This window comes from Caretta caretta, chromosome 3 (assembly GCF_965140235.1).
Source record: "Caretta caretta isolate rCarCar2 chromosome 3, rCarCar1.hap1, whole genome shotgun sequence".
Lineage (NCBI taxonomy): Eukaryota > Metazoa > Chordata > Testudines > Cheloniidae > Caretta > Caretta caretta.
In genome coordinates, this window is record NC_134208.1 from 49,038,251 (window position 1) to 49,061,954 (window position 23,704).

The 23,704-nt window shown below is 44.5% G+C and overlaps 2 protein-coding genes across 8 annotated transcripts in view; one reads left to right on the forward strand and one right to left on the reverse strand.

Annotated features, from left to right (window-relative positions):
- Window positions 1-23,704, forward strand: part of PRIM2 (DNA primase subunit 2) — a 308,890-nt gene that overhangs the window by 125,529 nt on the left and 159,657 nt on the right. The gene's annotated exons all lie outside the window — the stretch shown is intronic.
- On the reverse strand, window positions 11,395-12,954 carry LOC142071395 (uncharacterized). The gene is made up of 2 exons (XM_075126188.1): window positions 12,540-12,954; window positions 11,395-11,951 (listed from the first exon to the last, which is right to left on the reverse strand). The coding sequence occupies exons 1-2, from the start codon at window positions 12,943-12,945 to the stop codon at window positions 11,434-11,436; spliced, it is 924 nt and encodes a 307-aa protein (XP_074982289.1). The 5' UTR covers window positions 12,946-12,954; the 3' UTR covers window positions 11,395-11,433.

Genomic DNA, 23,704 nt, shown 5'->3' on the forward strand with positions numbered 1-23,704 from the left:
CTGGCAGTTTCACAAGGAGAGAATGTTAAAGGCACAACGGTGAACTATTCCAGTGTGAAGGGAAAGTAGGAAAAATAGTAAGAGGCTAATATGACTCCATGAGGAGCTCTTTAATGACCTGAAAATCAAGAACATGGAAACTTTGCTAAGGACAAATTGTTAAGGAAGAGTACAAAAGAATAGCACAAGCATGTAGGGACAAAAATCAAAAAGTCTAAGGCATATAATGAGTGACATCTAGCAAGGGACATGAAAGGCAATAAGAGGTTCTTTAAAAAAAATTAGGAGCAAGAGAAAGACTCAGTGTAGGTCCTTTAGTTTGTGACCTAATAACTGATGTCATTAAGAGGTTTAAGGTTTTTAATACCTATTTTGCTTCTGCCCTCACTAAAAACGTTAATGGCAACCAGATACTTAACACAATTAATATTAACAATAAGGGCGAAGGTACACAAGCCAAAAGAGGAAAAGAACAGGTTGAACATATCTAACTTATATAAATATTCTTTAAGTCAGAATCCCAAAAATTGGCAGGGCCTGATGAAATTCAGTCCTAGGGTCCTGACGGTACTAGCTGAAGCAATCTTGGAACAATTAGCAATTATGTTCAAGAACTTATGAATTTACGGAGGATGGATGTGATCCCAGAGGACTGGAGAAAGGTAAATATACTACTTCTCTTTCAAAAAGGGGACAAAGAGGACCATGGGAATTATAGATCAGTCAATCTAATTTGAATACCTGGAAAGATACTAGAACCATTAAATGCACAATCCGTTTGTAGGCACCTAGAGGATAATAGAGTTAGTTATAAGAAATAGCCAGCATGGATTTGTGAAGAACAAATCATGCCACACTTACCTGATTTCCTTCTTTGGCAGCCTTACTGGCCTAGTGGATAGGGAGGAAGCTGTAGACGTATCTCGATTTTAGCAAGGCTTTTGACACAGTCCCACATGATATTCTCATAATCAAACGAGGGAAATGGTGGGTGCACAACTGGTTGTAATCAGAGTAGCTATCGATGGTTCGGTCTCAAAGTGGAATGATGTATCTAGTGTGGTCTCGCAGGGGGTCAGTTCTGTGTCAAGTACTAGTCGATATTTTCATTAATGGCTTGGATAATATTACATGAAGACAGAACAGCTAATTTAGCATAAATAGTTAGCACATATTGTGAGGGACCATTCAAGGTGAAGTGGCTTAACACTCCTGTCGTCATCAGACAAAAAGGAGTGTTAGTGGGTTACAGATTGTTGTAATAAGCCATAAATCCAGTGTCTTTATTAAGACCATGATTTTTAGTGTCTAGCAAAGTTATGAATTTAAGCTCCCATGCTCATCTTTTGAAAGTATTGTGCAGGTTTCCTTTGAGGGGAAAGGAAAATAAGTAATATTTGCCACTTTTTTATAGGTCTTCGTCAGCTGCTTATTCTGGAAAGTCTCATAACAATGTACTTCAGAGAGCAGCAGCTGACTGCATAAAGTGTAACAAATGCAAGAGCCTGTTCTTATAGTGGCTCAAGCTGGAGAGAAACAACCTTAGTTACAAAATAAAAATGCCCTCATATCCTGTAGAAAACCTGCGGGAAGAATGCTGGCAGCAGCATCACATGCCCCTCATTAGGAAGACTCCCTGACTGAAGTTAAAAAGGATTATCTGGTGCAGGGAAGGTGTAAATTATACCTTCTTCTTTGCGTAGTGTTCCTGTGGGTGCTCCATATTAGGTGTTGGTTTGTCTCTGCGCGGCCGATTGGAGATTTTCGGTAGCAGTGCTTGGTCGGGGCGCACATGCGCAGTAGTTGTCTCCTGGTGCCGTGGCGCCTCGTACACTGTGCACACGTGACCCAACCCCGTTCAGTTCCTTCTCAGCCGTCCTCGGCTGCAGACAGAGCTGAGTGGCAGTGCTGCCTCTTCATTTTTCTTGCTATAGAAATAGTTAGATTAGCTGTAGTTTAGTAAGTCTAGTTTATTTAAATAGTTAGTTATTGTTCTTTACCCTCCCCAAATTTTTATATATATATTTATATATTTTAATTGTTTTTCTTCCACCTTTTTCCTGTTGGGAAACTTTTAATGTCCGCAATGCCCGGCTTGCCCGGGTTTAAATGATGTGACTTGCTGTGGGGTGATGGCAATCATCATGTGTTCATTGTTTATGCCTCAAAAATATGCTCACTGCAGCAACCTTAAAGCCAGGGTAAGGTGTGATCAAGATCTCTGCTTCAAGATGATTTTGATGGAAGAGTCCCTTCAGGCTCCTCCTCAGGGATCAAAATTAACATCAGCAGATGATTCTCCGAGCAAAATCTCTGCTAATGGGAGTGCTCAGTCTTCCAAGTCATCCAGGAAGTGAGCTGTGACCTCCCCTAATAGGGGCACTCAGAGAAAGAAGAGGTTCCCGGTGAGGTCGCTGTCCTTGATGCTGAGCATCAAGTAGAGTGAGCACCTTTAGGCTCTGGGCATCTCCAGCACCATCCCTCTGCAGACCTCTGCCGAGCCCTGCTGCACCAACATGGAGTCAAGATGCTGCTACTCCTCTACAGCACCAACCACTCTGGTGTGGGTCTCGGCCCCGAGACCAGTGCCTCTTGCAATACCACCACAACTGGCACTGACTCAATTGTTGGCATCGATGGACAGACCGCAATACTGTCACGGCACCGACTGCATCTGCATCACTGCACAAACACATGGCTCTGCAACAGTTTCTACGCAGAAAGACATAGTGGTCTCTTCAGTACTGCAGTTGCCGTTGCTTGGCTCCAAGGGATCACCAGGCCAACTAGCGGAGTAGCGATCCACTTCAACTGCTCTCCAGTGATGAAGATGAGGACATACATGGGGGCTGATTCTCCTCCCAGCACTCATCACCCACAGAGAGGAGACCTCTCTGGGAGGCTGTTAAGACCAATTCCTGCCAATCTTGAGAGATGCAATAAAGGGCAACCCTGGATTTGCCGACTGATGCCCTATCCCTATACGGTGGCCCTCCTGGAACCCCTGGGCGGGATACAGGACTATACTAGACCCTTGACTCCAGCTCGAGGGGAAATTCGCTTGCCTCCACAATCTCCGAGTAGGGACACGTCGGAGGCACCCGAAGGCGTGACAGATGAAGAGGAAGAAGGCTTGGACCAGGAAGGCATTTCTCCAGCTCATAACTCATCTTTCTCTCCTGATGATCTTTCCATACCTAGATGATTGTCTGTTGAAAGGTACCACTTGGGAAGAAGTGACCCAGATAGTGCAGACACCATCAATTTGTTCTTGATACTAGGGTTGCAGATAAATATACAGAAATTTACACTGACCCCAGTGCAACAACTGGAATTCATCAGGACCTATTTTGATTCCACACAGGCCAGTGCACTGTTGCCCAGTCACAGATTCATGACAATAGCAAACCTCATCTCGACAGTCACCGGCCTCCTTCAAACGTCTGCCAGAACCTGCCTACACCTATTAGATCATATGGCAGCTACGACATTCAGCATGAGAGACCCAAGATTACACATACGTTGCCTGCAGGGCTGGCTAAGCACTGTGTACACTCCCAGCAAACAGAGTGACAGTACCCGCAAAGATTATTGCATCACTAAAGTGGTGGATGAAACCAGAAAACGTCTGCACAGGGATCCCTTTCCAACAGGATCTGCCATCACTAAATAATCACGGCTGATGTGTCGCTGATAGGCTGGGGTACTCACTTAGACCAGCATATCATACAAGGCAAGTGGTCAGCGATGGAAACTCAGCTCCACATCAATCTCTTGGAGCCCCAAGCAGTATACAGTGCATGCAGGCACTTCCTCCTGATCATACGGAACAAATCAATCCGCGTACTAACTGACAACATAGCATGCATATTCTATATCAATCACCAAGGAGGAGCTCACTCCCATTCACTCTGCACCAAGGCCCTGAAATTGTGGAACTAGTGCTTTCACCACAACATAACCATCTCAACATCTTACTTCCTGGAGTGTCAGAATACAACGATGGAGAAGCTAAGCAAACATTTCTCTGAGGAACACAAATAGGAAATACACGACAGTGTCCTCCAATTGATATTCCAAAAATGGGGCTATCCATCTGTAGACCTGTTCGCGTCAGCAACTAACCACAAATGCCTACTTTTCTGCTCCAGGGCGGGACTTCCTCATCTCGTGGGACACATCACTCATATATGCCTTCCCACCGATACCTTTAATCTCGTGAGTCATTCACAAGATATAGACTGACAAGGCCCACGTCAAGGTTCCTTCCCCACTCTGAACTCTAGGGTACAGATGTGGGGACCTGCATGAAAGACCCCCTAAGCTTATTCTTACCAGCTTAGGTTAAAAACTTCCTCAAGGTACAAACTTTACCCTGTCCTTGAACCATGTTCTACCACCACCAAGAGTTTTAAACAAAGAACAGGGAAAGAGACCACTTGGAAACGTCTTCCCCCCAAAATATCCCCCCAAGCCCTATACCCACTTTCCTAGGAAAGGCTTGATAAGAATCCTTACCAATTGGTACAGGTGAACACAGATCCAAACCTGTGGATCTTAAGAACAATGAAAAATCAATCAGATTCTTAAAAGAAGAATTTTATTTAAAGAAAAGGTAAAAGAATCACCTCTGTAAAATCAGGATGGTAAATACCTTATAGGGCAATCAGATTCAAAATGTAGAGAATCCCTCTAGGCCAAACCTTAAGTTACAAAAAGACACATTCCATCCAGCACAGCTTATTTTACCAGCCATTAAACAAAAGGAAATCTAATGCATTTCTAGCTGGATTACTTACTAATTTAACAGAAGTTCTGAGGCTGCATTCCTGATCTGTTCCTGGCAAAAGCATCACACAGACAGACCAAACCCTTTGTCCCCCACACCCCCTCCAGATTTGAAAGTATCTTGTCCTCTCATTGGTCATTTTGGTCAGGTGCCAGCGAGGTTACCTTAGCTTCTTAACCCTTTACAGGTGAAAGGGTTTTGCCTCTGTCCAGGAGGGATTTTATAGCACTGTATACAGAAAGGTGGTTACCCTTCCCTTTATATTTATGACAGCCCATATCATACTGATTGTTCCAGCGTGGCGCAGACAGACTTGGTTCCCTTACCTGTTGCGCCTGGCAATGTGTGCTCCATGAGCTCTTCCCTTGCGGGCAGATTTCCTCTCACAGAAGAGAGGCCGGACTCCACCCAAATCTGGAGAAACTCCACCTCAAAGCATGGCTCCTACATGGTTCCAACACAACGAATTAGCCTGTCCGGAAGGAGTGAAACATGTATTAAATAGCAGGCAATCCACCACTTGCAATACCTACCTCCAAAAATGGAAGAGCTTCTCACTGTGGTGCCAACAAAAATAGGTAAATGCAGTCATGGTGACGCTACTGGCCATACTGGACTACATACTGGAACTCAAATAATCAGGCTTATCCATAAACTCAATCAAAGTACACCTAGTAGCTATTACAGCCTTTCACCACAAGGTGAAGGGAATGTCAGTCTTTGCTCATCCAATCACAAGATGCTTCCTTACTGGTGTGCAAAACAGGTACCTGGAAGTCTGACAGCCTACACCCCCATGGGACTTGAAGTTTGTACTCCAGTGCCTCACCAGAACACCTTTTGAACCCTTAGCGACCTGTTCCCTCCTTCATATGTCTATGAAAGTCGTGTTGTTGGTAGCGATTACCTCAGCTAGGCAGGACAGCGAAATCAGGGCACTGATGGTGGAGCCCCCTTACACTGTGTTCACTGAAGACAGTCACCTTGTGACTACATCCAAAATTTTTGCCAAATGTATCAACTTTCTTCCATTTAAACCAACCCATATACCTTCCCACATTTTACTCAAAACCACGTGGGAACTCACAAGAGGCCATCTTATATACAGTCGATGCCAGACAAGCCATAGTGTTTTATTTAGAACGAACCTTTCCGGAAATCTCCAAGACTATTTATTTCCAAAACAGAATGCTCCAGGGGATGTACAGTATCAACCCAGAGACTATCTAAATGGATCTCTACTTGTATCCAACTCTGCTATTGACTGTATAACAAGGAACCCCCACCAGGGAGCCGATCCCACTCTACATGTGCCATTGCTACATCTGTAGCCTTCCTGAACAATGTCCCTCTTATAGACATTCAGGGCTGCCACGTGGGCCTCGGAGCACACCTTTGCAAAACACTATGCTATCACTCAGTCCTCTAGGTCAGATGCTATACTCGGCCTTACCATGCTCTCTGCGACAATACACACAACTCCAAAGCCCTACCGTCCATAGTGGGGCACTGCTCTACAGTCACCTAATGTGGAGCACTCATAGGGACACTACTTGAAGAAGAAGAGGAAGTGACTCACCTTGTGCAGTAATGAGGGTTCTGCGAGATCTGTGTCCCTATGAGGGCTCCAGTACCCCCCTCCCCCACTTCAGAGTTTGTGCCTTGAGCTCTGTGGTGGAGAAGGAACTGAATGGGTTGGGTTGTATGCGCTCTACATGAGGTGCCAACAGCACCGCGAGATGACTGCTGCGCACGCATGCCCCGACCGAGCACTGCTACCAAAAATCTCTCATCTGTGGCACAGGAACGCACTGACACCTAATGTGGAGCACCTGCAGGGGGACACATCTCGAAGAACCATTGTTACTACACAAGGTGAGTAACTTCCTCTTCCGTGTCATCTTTGTGGAATTTTCCCCTTTGTGTTTTTAAATACTAAAATATTTTAACTATTTTAATAAAATTCATGAATGTCAGGCTAGAACACAAGAAATGCCTTGTATTCAGCTGGATGACTAAAAAAAGGCTGTTACAGTTTATAACCCCCTGTTAAAATATTGTAAGGGAATATTTAAGTAGTAGACAGGACCACTGTAGCAACCCTTTCAAAATTTAGATTATACATGTAATCTTTTTGTAGTGTTCAAAAAAATACTCTTGCACATTGATTATGGAGCATTTTGCATCCACTGATTGTGCTGTTAGTGACAAAATACTTCAGTGTCTTTATTTAATTATGTAAAATTTGATACTCTAGTTTTTACATGTATAGTCATATCTGAAAAGCAATTTAGAACAGTATTCTAACTATTTCCCTAGATATCACTACAAGGACATATCTTCTAATAAGCTTGTTTAATATTAAAATTTAATTGGAATAAGCACTTGCCTGGTGGTAGTTCTTGGTGTGCATAATGGTGATGATTCATCGTTTTCAAGCATGTTCTCTTTGTAAAAGTAAATTATGTATGTATGATTATTAAACCTGGACAGGAAAGGAGTACAAACAAATGGAAAAATAGATAAACCCTGAAATATATTGTTTCAGCTGTATATTTTATATTTTGTTAGAAAATTGGCTGAATTTATTTGTTTAACAAAAACTATTGAATATTTATGGAATATGATTACAGAACATTCCATTATATTTGGAATTTAGTCTCATTAATGTTAATTTGAAACAGTTAATGATATTTCTGTGTGCCTTTGATCCATCTAATATGCTGACATATAGAGCCCACCTGCTGTGTATCTTTTGTTAATGTAAGAGTGTAAGTCTTAATAAAAGAATAATATTATGGTCTTGCATTTTTAAAATACATTTGATTTCATTTTTCTCTACCTTAACTCCCCAAGAAAATAATTTAGAAGAGCTAAGTTATTAGTTTAGGCAGATATGAGTATCTAGGAGCTGCTTAATCTTGCAGAGGAAAGTGTTATTTCTGGTGTCCTACAAAATGCATTCTGCTTTTAAAATATTTTATATAAGGTAACTTAAGATTTCAAAATTGCATACGATTACTTCCCACTAAATATCACATAACCCATGCAAAGCCATATTGCTGTTCTCAACAGACCTTACCTTCTGTTTTTATTTGACTCCTTCACAATCACTCAGTACTGGTATGCAGGTTTGAACTCAACTGGTGTGAACATAAGAATAGCCATACTGGGTCAGACCAAAGGTCCCCCTAGCCCAGTATCCTGTCAGTGATCAATGCCAGGTGCTTTAGGGGTAATGAACAGAACAGGTAATCATCAAGTTATCCATTCCCGGTCTCCCATTCCCAGCTTCTGGCATTTACTTAGGTGTGGCATATATTTAGTAGAAATGAATAGGCTGTAGTCAAAGATTAGTTATGCAGTTTAAGGCCAGAAGGGATCACCAGATTATCTAGTCCATTGATTTTCAGACTGTGGGGTGTGCATCCCCAGGGACATGACAAGGCTATGCGGGGCAGGGGAGAGGGTGCAAGGATCTGACTTGTTAGTTTTTTTGTTTCTTCAAAATAGCAGATTATTTTTTCTCTATCCCTATTCTGTGTGGGAAAGTGGGAGGATTGTTTCTGGGGTTGCAGAGTTCTATGCCACCCATTTTTTTTGGAGTAGGAACAATGTCTCAACATATCCGTAGGACTTTTAACACAGGAATTGCCATACTGGATCAAACCCATTGTCCATGTAGTCCAATATCCTGTCTCTGACAATGACCAGTACCAGATGCTTCAGAGGGAAATGCAAGAAAAACACCACAGTAGGCAGACGTGGAATAAAATAATCTTGTCTGTGTTGTGTCCATCTTAGTTGTGTTCATTTGCTCCTTGTTAGGGTATGTCTACACTATGGAATAAGGTCGAATTTATAGAAGTCGGTTTTTTAGAAATCGGTTTTATATATTCGAGTGTGTGTGTCCCCACAGAAAATGCTCGAAGTGCATTAAGTGCATTAACTCGGCGGAGCACTTCCACAGTACCGAGGCTAGAGTCGACTTCCGGAGCGTTGCACTGTGGGTAGCTATCCCACAGTTCCCGCAGTCTCCGCTGCCCATTGGAATTCTGGGTTGAGATCCCAATGCCTGATGGGGCTAAAACATTGTTGCGGGTGGTTCTGGGTACATATCGTCAGGCCCCCGTTCCCTTCCTCCCTCCGTGAAAACAAGGGCAGACAATCATTTCGCGCCTTTTTTCCTGAGTTACCTGTGCAGACGCCATACCACGGCAAGCATGGAGCCCGCTCAGGTAACTGTCACCCTATGTCTCCTGGGTGCTGGCAGACGCGGTACGGCTTTGCTGCACAGTAGCAGCAACCCATTGCCTTCTGGCAGCAGACGGTGCAATACGACTGGTAGTCGTCCTCGTTGTGTCCGAGGTGCTCCTGGCCACGTCGGCTGGGAGCGCCTGGGCAGACATGGGCAAGGGACTAAATTTGGAGTGACTTGACCAGGTCATTCTCTTTAGTCCTGCAGTCAGTCCTATTGAACCGTCTTATGGTGAGCGGGCAGGCGATACGGACTGCTAGCAGTCGTACTGTACCATCTTCTGCCAGGCAGGCAAGAGATGAGGATTGCTAGCAGTCGTATTGTACCATCTTCTGCCAGGCAGGCAAGAGATGAAGATGGCTAGCAGTCGTACTGTACCATCTTCTGCCGAGCAGCCATGAGATGTGGATGGCATGCAGTCCTTCTGCACCGTCTGCTGCCAGCCAAAGATGTAAAAGATAGATGGAGTGGCTCAGAACAAGAAATAGACCAGATTTGTTTTGTACTCATTTGCCTCCTCCCCTGTCTAGGGGACTCATTCCTCTAGATCACACTGCAGTCACTCACAGAGAAGGTGCAGCGAGGTAAATCTAGCCATGTATCAATCAGAGGCCAGGCTAACCTCCTTGTTCCAATAAGAACGATAACTTAGGTGCACCATTTCTTATTGGAACCCTCCGTGCAGTCCTGCCTGAAATACTCCTTGATGTACAGGCACCCCCTTTGTTGATTTTAGCTCCCTGAAGCCAACCCTGTAAGCCGTGTCGTCAGTCGCCCCTCCCTCCGTCAGAGCAACGGCAGACAATCGTTCCGCGCCTTTTTTCTGTGCGGACGCCATACCAAGGCAAGCATGGAGGCCGCTCAGCTCACTTTGGCAATTAGGAGCACATTAAACACCACACGCATTATCCAGCAGTATATGCAGCACCAGAACCTGGCAAAGCGATACCGGGCGAGGAGGCGACGTCAGCGCGGTCACGTGAGTGATCAGGACATGGACACAGATTTCTCTGAAAGCATGGGCCCTGCCAATGCATGCATCATGGTGCTAATGGGGCAGGTTCATGCTGTGGAACGCCGATTCTGGGCTCGGGAAACAAGCACAGACTGGTGGGACCGCATAGTGTTGCAGGTCTGGGACGATTCCCAGTGGCTGCGAAACTTTCGCATGCGTAAGGGCACTTTCATGGAACTTTGTGACTTGCTTTCCCCTGCCCTGAGGCGCATGAATACCAAGATGAGAGCAGCCCTCACAGTTGAGAAGCGAGTGGCGATAGCCCTGTGGAAGCTTGCAACGCCAGACAGCTACCGGTCAGTTGGGAATCAATTTGGAGTGGGCAAATCTACTGTGGGGGCTGCTGTGATGCAAGTAGCCAACGCTATCGCTGAGCTGCTGATATCAAGGGTAGTGACTCTGGGAAATGTGCAGGTCATAGTGGATGGCTTAGCTGCAGTGGGATTCCCTAACTGTGGTGCGGCCATAGACGGAACCCATATCCTTATCTTGGCACTGGAGCACCAAGGCAGCGAGTACATAAACCGCAAGGGGTACTTTTTGATAGTGCTGCAAGCTCTGGTGGATCACAAGGGACGTTTCACCAACATCAACGTGGGATGGCCGGGAAAGGTGCATGATGCTTGCATCTTCAGGAACTCTGGTCTGTTTCAAAAGCTGCAGGAAGGGACTTTATTCCCAGACCAGAAAATAACTGTTGGGGATGTTGAAATGCCTATATGTATCCTTGGGGACCCAGCCTACCCCTTAATGCCATGGCTCATGAAGCCGTACACAGGCAGCCTGGACAGTAGTCAGGAGCTGTTCAACTACAGGCTGAGCAAGTGCAGAATGGTGGTAGAATGTGCATTTGGACGTTTAAAGGCGCGCTGGCGCAGTTTACTGACTCGCTTAGACCTCAGCGAAACCAATATTCCCACTGTTATTACTGCTTGCTGTGTGCTCCACAATATCTGTGAGAGTAAGGGGGAGACGTTTATGGCGGGGTGGGAGGTTGAGGCAAATCGCCTGGCTGCTGGTTACGCGCAGCCAGACACCAGGGCGGTTAGAAGAGCACAGGAGGGCGCGGTACGCATCAGAGAAGCTTTGAAAACCAGTTTCATGACTGGCCAGGCTACGGTGTGAAAGTTCTGTTTGTTTCTCCTTGATGAAACCCCCCGCCCCTTGGTTCACTCTACTTCCCTGTAAGCTAACCACCCGCCCCTCCTCCCTTCAATCACCGCTTGCAGAGGCAATAAAGTCATTGTTGCTTCACATTCATGCATTCTTTATTCATTCATCACACAAATTGGGGGATGACTACCAAGGTAGCCCAGGAGGGGTAGTGGAGGAGGGAAGGAAAATGCCACACAGCACTTTAAGCACAGCACTTTAAAAGTTTACAACTTTAAAATTTATTGAATGGCAGCCTTCTTTTTTTTGGGCAATCCTCTGTGGTGGAGTGGCTGGTTGGCCGGAGGCCCCCCCCCCCCGCGTTCTTGGGCGTCTGGGTGTGGAGGCTATGGAACTTGGGGAGGAGGGCGGTTGGTTACAGAGGGGCAGCAGTGGCAGTCTGTGCTCCAGCTGCCTTTGCTGCAGCTCAACCATACACTGGAGCATACTGGTTTGGTCCTGCAGCAGCCTCAGCATTGAATCCTGCCTCCTCTCATCACGCTGCCGCCACATTTGAGCTTCAGCCCTGTCTTCAGCCCGCCACCTCTCCTCCCGGTCATTTTGTGCTTTCCTGCACTCTGACATTATTTGCCTCCACGCATTCATCTGTGCTCTGTCAGTGTGGGAGGACAGCATGAGCTCGGAGAACATTTCATCGCGAGTGCGTTTTTTTTTCTTTCTTAGCTTCACTAGCCTCTGGGAAGGAGAAGATCCTGTGATCATTGAAACACATGCAGCTGGTGGAGAAAAAAAAAGGGACAGCGGTATTTAAAAAGACACATTTTATAAAACAGTGGCTACACTCTTTCAGGGTAAACCTTGCTGTTAACATTACATACATAGCACATGTGCTTTCGTTACAAGGTCGCATTTTGCCTCCTCCCACCGCATGACTACCCCCTCAACCTTCCCCCCTCCCTGTGGCTAACAGCGGGGAACATTTCTGTTTAGCCACAGGCAAACAGCCCAGCAGGAATGGGCTCCTCTGAGTGTCACCTGAAGAAAAGCACTCTATTTCAACCAGGTGACCATGAATTATATCTCACTCTCCTGAGGATAACACAGAGAGATAAAGAACGGATGTTGTTTGAATGCCAGCAAACATACACTGCAATGCTTTGTTCTACAGTGATTCCCGAGTACATGTTACTGGCCTGGAGTGGTAAAGTGTCCTACCATGAAGGACGCAATAAGGCTGCCCTCCCCAGAAACCTTTTGCAAAGGCTTTAGGACTACATCTAGGAGAACCGCAAATGCCAGGGCAAAGTAATCCTTTCACATGCTTGCTTTTAAACCATGTATAGTATTTTAAAAGGTACACTCACCAGAGGTCCCTTCTCCGCCTGCTGGGTCCAGGAGGCAGCCTTGGGTGGGTTCGGGGGGTACTGGCTCCAGGTCTAGGGTGAGAAACAGTTCCTGGCTGTCGGGAAAACCGGTTTCTCCGCTTGCTTGCTGTGAGCTATCTACAACCTCCTCCTCATCATCATCTTCTTCGTCCCCAAACCCTGCTTCCGTATTGCCTCCATCTCCATTGAAGGAGTCAAACAACAAGGCTGGGGTAGTGGTGGCTGAACCCCCTAAAATGGCATGCAGCTCATCATAGAAGCGGCATGTTTGGGGCTCTGACCCAGAGCGGCTGTTCGCCTCTCTGGTTTTCTGGTAGGCTTGCCTCAGCTCCTTCAGTTTCACGCGGCACTGCTTCGGGTCCCTGTTATGGCCTCTGTCCTTCATGCCCTGGGAGATTTTCACAAAGGTTTTGGCATTTCGAAAACTGGAACGGAGTTCTGATAGCACGGATTCCTCTCCCCAAACAGCGATCAGATCCCGTACCTCCCGTTCGGTCCATGCTGGAGCTCTTTTGCGATTCTGGGACTCCATCATGGTCACCTGTGCTGATGAGCTCTGCATGGTCACCTGCAGCTTGCCACGCTGGCCAAACAGGAAATGAGATTCAAAAGTTTGCGGTTCTTTTCTTGTGTACCTGGCCAGTGCATCTGAGTTGAGAGTGCTGTCCAGAGCGGTCACAATGGAGCACTCTGGGATAGCTCCCGGAGGCCAATACCATCGAATTGTGTCCACAGTACCCCAAATTCGAGCCGGCAACGTCGATTTAAGCGCTAATCCACTTGTCAGGGGTGGAGTAAGGAAATCGATTTTAAGAGCCCTTTAAGTCGAAATAAAGGGCTTCATTGTGTGGACGGGTGCAGGTTTACATCGATTTAACGCTGCTAAATTCGACCTAAAGTCCTAGTGTAGACCAGGGCTTAGTTTATTCAGAGTAACTAAATATTGAATGGTCCTAGAGAATGAACAACCCCTGGATGTAATTGCTCCAATATGAAATTTAAGCACACTGGTGATGTAGTTGTGTGGAAGCTTGTACTGATGCTGGGGCCCATTATATACTTTTATTGCTCTTAAATATTTATGGCCATCTTTTCACTCAGCCAACAAAAATGCACCCGTACAAACATGTAGTTGCATGTACAAATTGGATAATTGCAAGCAGATGCAGAATTGTATGCACAAATCAGCATTTCCATGTGCGGTAGCCTGTATTGCATACATAAATCATGTTTTGGGACATACTCAGTAGATGTGCCTGCAGATATTGTGCACATATTTCTGGAGGCTGACTAAAAACTTGACCCTAAGTGCTATAGCAGGTTAGTAATTAAAGGTGGTATCTTCATTTTAATTCTCAGCTAAGAGCTTTGAATTGGGCAAAGGGATTGCACTTCTAGAGGCAATCTGCCCATGTCAAGTTTTTGAAATGCTGGAGCAGTAGCAGGGGTGTCTGCATTATTATTGCTTACTCTTTGCCTTCCCCGTACAAAACTCCCCTCCAAAACCCAAAGGGGCTTCAGTTTCCAGGTTTCAGAAAGGTTTGCATAATGTTCATTGCATAATAGTCTTTAGATCCTTTGAATCTGGCATAGCATTTGGCCAAAGAAATTTAGTTTTTTCCATTCCCCCAAAGGTTGGCTGTATTAGTATACAATATAGCCTTTTCTGTCAGAGTGGATAAAATAACATATTACACTGATGTACAGAATCAAATACTTCCTAACTGTAAGAACAGTACGAGTATGGAACAAACTACAGTCGTGGAATCTCATAAGGAGGTTTTCAAAAAGAGGCTGGATAGCCATTTGTCTTAAATGGTTTAAAGACAACAAATCCTGCATCTAAGCAGGGGGTTAGGCTAGATGGTTCTGGTGGTCCCTTCTAATGCTATGGTTCCATGATTCTATGAAATATTTCAGTAAATTTTCATTAGCCATGAGCAGATAGATCTATATTCATGTATGATAAAACTATATTGAAATTCATAAAAATGGTACAAAATCAGGGTGGATATAATAAATTCTTTTCTTTACAAAAAACCTATTTTTTTACATTTAAATTGATTTTTTTAAATTTAAATGCGGGTTTATTTTTTAAAATTAACCTATTTAAAATTAAATTTGAAATTGACAACCTGCATTAAGTCCTAAACTTAATCTATTAAAATCATTTAAATAAAATAATATTAAGCAGCACGTCTGTCAAAGTTTTAAAGAAAGTCAGACCACTGAACTGATGGAAGTCATGGGCTGAGCAACTAGAACAAAAGCTTTTCAAGTGCTAAACCAGCTTTTAATAACAATAGTTATTTCAGGTGCAGAAAGGATATTTTAATTTATTCAAGTAGTTCAGGTCAGTGACTACTCCATTCATAGTTAAAGTTGGGAGTTGAAAGAACAGGAACACTTGCTTTCCTTTGCCAATCTATGAATAAAAATCAGGGGTGTGAGAATGAGAATTTTTTAATGCTGATTTTTGTACATTTTAATAGAATTCCATTTTCTGTCCCAATAGAACTTTACACAAATGACCAGTAAAAATTTATAATCTAGTAAATTAGAAATTTACAATTCATCATGTGACATAATAAAACACAACCCCAAACATTAAGAATCTGAATAAATGTAACAAGCTATTGAATTGCTTACAAAAATGCATAGAGTATCTGCCTGGTTAGTAAAACGTACCACCAAATTTAATGTAAAGGCTGTAGTTTGTTGAAGATGAGCATGTTTTAATGGTCACCCACCAATGAGAATCAACCTTTCTTTAGGAAAATAATTAAAGTACAAATGCAAAACAGGATGAAAATCAGTGATTTAAATCAACATTTCCTGCTTGCTGATTTAAATGATTAAAATCGGTTATTTAAATTGCTTTGATTTAAATCAATCTACCATGTGCAAAATTCTTGTTAATTGAAAGTTGATAAGCTTTTTATTGACGGGAAATGAGTTCCTATATACAATACATTTAATAGACTAAGAAAAAAAAAAGGTGTTTCTGAAGCGTTTTTTAAAAAAAATCAGTAGCAAATCCTCTTAGTACACTGTGTTGCTCAGAATCATTATGGGTTCAATTTCCTATCTTGTTTTGCTCGTTATGGCCAATCCATGGTAATCCCCGAGAATGAGTTCTGTATTAAGACAACAAAAATATCACTGTGGTAGTAGAAACTGTGGTGACTAAAAATGGGAGAAGAAACCATCAACCTCAAGGCCTGTTTCTTGAGGTAATAAAGCTGAAGTTTGTGAAATTGGAAAGAGTGTCGAGCAGATTGAGATGTTGTGACATTTGAAACCTTTAAAACCTGGTTGAATTTTCTTTAAAGTTTACCTAAGAAATTGAATATAGAGGTATTAGTTTGGGGGGGGGGTAGGTTTTGATTTGTTTTTTAAAACCAATATTAAAATTGTGAGAATCTTCTGCAGTTGTCTTTGGTGGATATGCCAAGGATAAAGATTATATTGAGATTACGTTTAAATTTGTAAAATCCCTGCAAATATTATGCCAATATAGGGTTTCCCTTTTACATTTTAATGGTGATTGACTTTATTTTTCTTCATCTGATTCCAAGCAAAATTATTAGTTATTTTATATTTAAATGTTCTGAACAACCAAGAAGGAAATAGGTGCATTTGAAATGATTACTATAATTAAAAAAAAAGACTATGCAACAAAAATATTATCTGGATAATAAGTTTAATTCAACTTGACTTTAGGGGTCCCATTCTTCAAGAGATGAGAGAAAAAAACTGATTTCTATTACTCTTACAAGAATAACATGCTAAACTATACCAATGGAATTAATAAATAAGGGAAAATAATGCTTACAAGATCATTTTGAACTAATCTCTCCGTGCACAAGAACAGCATAAAATGATTAAAAATTCAAACTAAATATGTTCAATGAACACATGTATACACTAACCAAATAATCTTGTTATGAAGAAATCCAAATGTTACGGAATAACAGGGAAAATGAAGGTTTGTCTGGGAGAACAGGAAAATAGTTTGACTGTTAAGTGAACACTTAACTGTTTGGCATAAACATTCAAGATAAGTTGTCAAACATTTGTTTTTCTAGGAAATTCTGTATCAAAATTAGACATTTTCAGCTAAGGGTTTAGTTAGCAGTTAGAAATAGATATACAAGCATCTGAACTGCTGTTGCCTGGTCCCATATCATGTCATTGCATACAGTATGATTACTGACACAGATAGATTTAGTAGTATGTTAATAAAAGATGCAATGAAGAACAAAAAAATGTTATCACCTTCCCTCTTGCCCCCAGTAACGCCATGACATAATGTCTAGTTTAGTAAAAAAAAAAAAAAGGAAATAAATTCATGTCTTCAACTAAGGTAAAACAGAACCATAACTTTGTGAACCTAGGAAGATTTACTGCATAGAATTTAATGAGACTTGGTTAGTATAATAGGGCAGCCAGAAGTATGTGGGCTGATGGTCATCATGGAAAACTGATTAAGATTTTTAAAGAGTGGTAGTGAGAAAAAAAGGTACTAATATTCAAAAAGTGAGATAAGGTTGTTACTGGAAAATGTTGTTTCATATTAATAACATGAAAACAGACTTTGCAGTCAGCTTCAAGGGCGAATGGACAATATTATGATTAAAGGAGCTGGTTTCCGGCAGCCTGGCTACCGCACCTTATAGTTCACCTCCCCCACCGCTGTGATCACTTCATAGGGTCCCTGCCATTGGGCCAACAGTTTACTTTCTGCTGTGGGCACCAGTACCATCGCCCGATCCCCTGGTTGGAACCTTCGAAGCTTCGCTTGGTGTTTATAATGGGTTTGTTGGGTCTCCTGTACTCTCTCCAAGTGTTCCCGTACAATGGGCGTAACTCGGGCTATCCGATCCCTCATCTGCAGTACATGCTTGACTACGTTCCTTCCGGGATTTGGCTCCTCTTCCCAGGCTTCTCTGGCTATATCCAATATGCCCCAGGGGTGGTGCCCATATAGTAGTTTGAATGGAGAGAAACCCATGGAGGCTTGCGGGACCTCCTGGATGGCGAACATGAGGTAAGGCAATAGAGTATCCCAGTCTTTCCTATCCCAGCTCACCACTTTCCTGATCATGGCCTTGAGGGTCCTATTGAACCTTTCCACAAGGCCACATAAGGCCATCTGTTTGCGGGTGGTATACAGAGGTTCATAGAGCTTGTATCTGGAGCAACAAACAGAGATCTTTCATTGACTTGGACATGAAAGGTGTCTCTTGATCTTCTTGGGTAGCCCAACCCAGGCAAAGATCTGTACTGGCTCCTTAGCTATTGTCTTGGAAGCCGTGTTGTATAGGGGGACAGTTTCCTGGTACATGTTGGTGGCCCCGAGCTGTTTTCTCTAGGGGCCCTACCAGATCCATGGCTATGCGTTCAAATGGTACCTATATTATTGGAAGAGGTATCAAAGGGGCCCTCAAGTGCAGGCGAGGGCTATGTAGCTGACACTCCGGACAAGAGGTGCAATATCGCCTGACATCTTCGTGTACTCCTGGCCAGAAGAACCTCTGCAGGATCCGTGCCTCGGTTTTCTCTACCTTAGGTGTCCTCCAAACAGGTGACTGAGAGTGAGGCTCAATATGGCTTTTTGATGTTTTCGTGGCACCAGAAGTTGTTGTATCTCTTGCTCCTGCATTTGCTCCACCCGGTACAGGAAGTCTTTCTTTACTATAAAGTAAGGTCCTGGACCCCGCACCTTCCCATCCATGGGTATCCCGTCTATCTCGGCCACTTCTTTCCTGGCATTATCATATCTGGGGTCCTCTGTCTGGTCCCGCCTGAAAGTCTCTCTGCTGAGACTAACCTGCTCAAGCTCCCAGGGGCCCGCTTCTGCTTCTTCCAATGGTTCACCGCCATCACGGCTGGGGCCGGCCTCCGGCTCATCTTCTGTGGTGGTGGTTTCTCTGTTGGCTGCTCGTGTCCATCTGCTTACTAGGGCGGTCTTCTGGCCCTGGGTCAGGATCCGGGTTCTTAAGGCTTTCGCGGCCTTCCTCTCTTTTTTGGTCTTCTGGATCCTTCTGGAGGCTGAGAACAGATCCTGAGAAATCTCAGTGAACATCGGGGGTTGACATTCCCCCAGCAACGAGTCACTGCCATCAGGGTCCCCACCTCCCTCCAGCCTCTCCAGGGGGAGTGAATTATCAAAGCCTGGATAGTCCCTCCCAGGATATGGGCGTTTAGAAACTATGCCCACTGTCACCTCCATGGGGTTCCCCTGAACCAATATCTCCACTGGGATGGTGGGGTAATGGCTCACGGCCCCATGCATGCATGTCACTGCTACATGTTTGGCTTGTAGCAGCTGGCTACGTTTTACCAGCTTACCCGATATGAGGGTGATAGCACTCCCAGAGTCCACAAGCGCTGTAGTCTCTGCTTCATTTATCTTCACCGGCCTGGTGGTGTTATGTAGGGCTAATGTGATCCCTGCAAGGTGGATAAAGGAGCACGGGACCTCCCAATCCCCCAAGTTACATTGTATAGGCTCCTCGGTGCTGGGACACTGTGTTGCTATGTCCCCCTACTCCACACATGCGTAACATCTATAATTGCTTCTAATCACTCCCCTATCATGGGAGTTAGGGGGTTTAGTCCCAGGATTCCCCCCACTTAGGCCAATCCCTTCCTTCTGGGGTCCTTGCTGGTTTTCGGCTCACCCCTTCTTCCACCTAGGACTCCTTGGGGGTTTGGTCACCCAACCTTACAGGGTTTGGTTCAGGTGCTTGCTTCGAAAGGGGCCTTCCTTGGGTAGTTGGGTCAATTCCCTGGCTGTCATCCGTCTTTCTACCAGCTTGATCATCTCGTCGTAGGTGGACGGATTGTTCTTGCCTACCCATTTGCAGAGATCTGGTGGCAGTGCCGCATGTAATGGTCCATGACCAGGATCTCCAAAATCTTGTCCAGGCTGCAAACCTTGGGCTGTAACTATTTCTGCGCGAGGTGTATGAGGTTGAATAGCTGGGACCTCGGGGATTTGTTCTCCTGGTACTTCCACTCATGGAACCTCTGGGCTGCCATCACCCCTGACTGTGCTAGGATCTCTGCCTTCAGCTGGAGATAGTCAATGGTGTCCGCGGCAGGCAGGTCAAAGTAGGCCTTCTGGGCCTTTCCACGCAAAAAAGGGGTGAGAATTCTGGCCCACTGCTCCTGGGGCCATGCCTCACGCTGAGCAGTCCTCTTGAATGAGAGGAGATATGCCTCTACGTCATCTTCTGATGTCACCTTTGGCAGACAACCAGTGGCCCTCAGGGTTCGGGTCCTGTCGGACCTCCGGGCCTTGGTGGTGAGGATCTTTAGCTGGTCCACTACCTTTCGCAAGAGGGCATGATCTTGGGTTGCCTGACCCGTTAATAATTGATTCGTTTCCTGCTGTAGCTGCATAGATTCCTGTTGTGCCATTCCCTGAACCCGGTTGGCCTCCTACTGGGCTGCCGTGGCTTGCACCAGAGCTCTCACCACCTCATCTATTGTGGTACAAAACAAAATAAAATACCCCCCCAAACCCCAGTGTGCTTCTTTTAAAAAATCTTTCTTCCACCATGCTGTGAATGACGATCCCACCCCTGACACCAGTTGCGACAAAGGTCTAACCTTGTCTCAGTGGGTCCTGTGCTTCCTGGAGGATTACGCTAGCTTCAGAGGCTCACTGTGACCCTCCACATAGCCTTTCTTTCTCTAGAGGCAAGAGTTACAGTCTACTGAGCCATTTTCATCATAAGCCAGCAAGAGAGGTGAGGAGTAGCTATCCTCCCTCGCATAGTCTCTGTTGTCTACCAGTCTCAATGATTAGTCCGGGAGTGGGGAGCCCAGGCCCACCTTTTACTCCAGGCTCCAACCCGGGGACCCTGATAGTATCAGCTCTTGGTAGCTGACTTTTTGGAAACAGAACAAGTATGATTCCCTGGGCCACTTTCCCACAACAGCCCGCACTTCCTCAATATCTACGTCACCCTTACCTCAGGGCCTTCTTGTGCCTGATAGGGTTTGTACTGCTCCATTTCTCCAGCAGCGTGGCTTCCTCCTACAACTCCTGACACATGTCCCCCACTTGACTAACTGGGAGGCTTTTAACTAGTTTCAGCCAGCCCCTGATTGGCTTCAGGTGTCCCAATCAACCTAGCTGTCTCCACTACTTTCTGGAAGGATCTTAATTGGCCCCAGGTGTCTTGATTAACCTGGAGGAACTGACATTTGGTTACATGGTAACAGGGATTTGTTTAGCATGGGGCTAACATACCCGTTTCTCACTACTTTCCTATAGCCATCTGGCCTTGCCCTGTCACAGTATGTTGACAAATATAAATTAAGGTAGCTTTGGTACACACTTGTAAAACAATGCAAAATTAGTTGAATTAGAATGGAAAAGAAACTTTGAAAAAACAATCCATATACTTTAAAAATGCCAACATTAGAACGGTTTTGACCACACAAAAATAAGATTTAAGAAGTAAGTAAATGATCTGTCCTATAGCTGAAATGAAAGTAAACAAATAGAAGGCATTTGAGCAGGCAGAGTCTATGCAAATCTGTGAGAAGATGTCAGGTAGAAGTTTTTTTTCTTTTCTGTATTTCTGGTCCCATGAAATTATGCTAATACACAAAGATTTTGAAAAAACACAAATCAACTAATTTTCAATAAAATTGCATGAAATATAAAGACGGGGGAAGAAAAATCTGCTTGTATTTATTTAGATTAATGTATATATCCAGCAAAATAGGTACTTGTGAGTTTTTAGAAAGTGTTTAAAAAAAAGAAACAACCCCCCCCACACACCTTCAGGTTAAGTTCAAGCATATAAAGTTTGTCCAAAAGGAAAACTTTTGATTAACTGATAAGGTGTATCTTCCGCTTTCAGAACCGTAACCCCTGCACAAAACCAGAGTGGGTGGGTGTTACCATTCGATTAAAATCTTAGCAAATCTATGTTATGATTGTGCCACAAGAAAATTAATTGCTTTGCACTTTAGTGTCTTGGAAAATCAACATGTTATTTATTGGGTTACATTCAGTGTTTTGAAGTTTTAAATCTCCAATGTGTTTTATTAAATATGAAAATTCCAATAGTTACAAAGTAGACTGGGCAGTTTCATGAATTAAAAATCTGAGTCAAGTCTAATGTTTAGGCATCCATAAATGAGTTGTCATCTTGTTTCCATTCTTTGTCTTCTTTGTCCTGTCTAAAGCTGGTTTATTACTATTTTCATATTTAGAGGCGTTTGCATCAACAGTGCCAGATCTTAATTAATTCTGATAGTGGCCTATTACCCATACTCCACGTCATTCTTTTATCAATGCCCTGTGAAAATCATGTCATGTTATTGTTTACAGCAAGCCATTGACTAGTAACATGACATCAGTCACCTTTTCTGGTATCATTATGTCCATCTGCCTTAGAAATATGGTTGTTGCATAGAATTCAATAGAAAAGCTTCCTTTACACGTTGTCACATGTCTGCGAGAAAAGATTAGTGAATTCTGTCAGTATATTAGGCTATGTCTACACTACGAAATTAGGTCGAATTTATAGAAGTCGGTTTTGTAGAAAGCGTTTTTATACAGTCGATTGTGTGTGTCCCCACACAAATGCTCTAAGTGCATTTAGTTGGTGGAGTGCGTCCACAGTACCGAGGCAACCGTCGACTTCGGGAGCGTTGCACTGTGGGTAGCTATCCCACGGTTCCCGCAGTCTCAGCCACCCACTTGAATTCTGGGTAGAAATCCCAATGCCTGATGGGGCAAAAACATTGTTGCGGGTGGTTCTGGGTACGTATCGTCAGGCCTCCCTTCCCTCCCTCCCTCCGTGAAAACAAAGGCAGACAATTGTTTCGTGCCTTTTTTCTTGGGTTACCCGTGCAGACGCCATACCACGGAAAGCATGGAGCCCGCTCAGCTCACCATCACCGCATGTCTCCTGGGTGCTGGCAGACGCGGAACTGCATTGCTATACAGCAGCAGCTCATTGCCTTTTGGCAGCAGACAGTGCAGTATGACTGGTAGCCATCGTCACCGTACTCCAGGGTGTTTTTTTAGCTGACCTCGGTGAGGTCGGTCAGGGGCTCCTGGGAAAACATGGGAGTGAGTCATCCAGGTCATTTCCCTTTTAAGTTTTGTCTCATGGCAATTCAGTCCCGCCAGCAGTCGTACTGCACAGTCTTCTAATGAGCAGCCAGAAGATGACGATGGCCAGCAGTCACACTGCACTGTCTTTTGCTGAGCACCCAGGAGATGACGATGACGATGGTTAGCAGTCGTACTGCACCGTCTGCTGCCAGCAAGATGTATAAAGATGGATGAAGTGGATCAAAACAAGAAATAGACCAGATTTGTTTTTTATTCATTTTCTCCTCCCTCCCTCCATGAAATCAACAGCCTGCTAAACCCAGGGTTTTGAGTTCTATCCTTGAGGGGGCCATTCTGTTTCTCCTTGATGCAAAGCCACCCCCTTTGATTTTAATTCCCTGTAAGCCAACCCTGTAAGCCATGTTGTCAGTCGCCCCTACCTCTGTCAGAGCAACGGCAGACAATTGTTTTGCCGCTTTTTTCAGCGCAGACACCATAGCACTGGGAACATGGAGCCCGGTCAGATCACCACGGCAATTATGAGCAGTATGAAAACCGCGTGCATTATACAGCAGGATATGCAGAACCATAACCTGCAAGAAAAGCGAAACCAGGCGAGGTGACTGCAGCGCGGTGACGAGAGTGATGAGGACGTGGACATAGACTTCTCACAAAGAATGGGCCCCTGCAGTGTGCACATCATGGTGTCAGTTGGGCAGGTCATGGCGTGGAACGCCAATTCTGGGCCTAGGAAACAAGCACTGAGTGGTGGGACCACATGGTGTTGCAGGTCTGGGACGATTCCCAGTGGCTGCGAAATCTTTGCATGCGTAAGGGCACTTTCATGGAATCTTGTGACTTGCTTTCCCCTGCCCTGAAGTGCATGAATACCAAGATGAGAGCAGCCCTCACAGTTGAGAAGCGAGTGGCGATAGCCCTATGGAAGCTTGCAACGCCAGACAGCTACCGGTCAATCAGGAATGAATTTGGAGTGGGCAAATCTACTGTGGGGGTTGCTGTGATGCAAGTAGCCAACGCTATCGCTGAGCTGCTG

What these genes read in the sequence shown, in the direction of transcription:
- LOC142071395 (XM_075126188.1), bottom strand. Translation starts at nt 12,945, where the DNA reads ATGAAGGACAGAGGCCATAACAGGGACCCGAAGCAGTGCCGCGTGAAA. An exon ending in AGGCGGAGAAGGGACCTCTG is followed by an intron (nt 11,952 to 12,539) that starts GTGAGTGTACCT and finishes TTTCTCCACCAG; the next exon opens with CTGCATGTGTTTCAATGATC.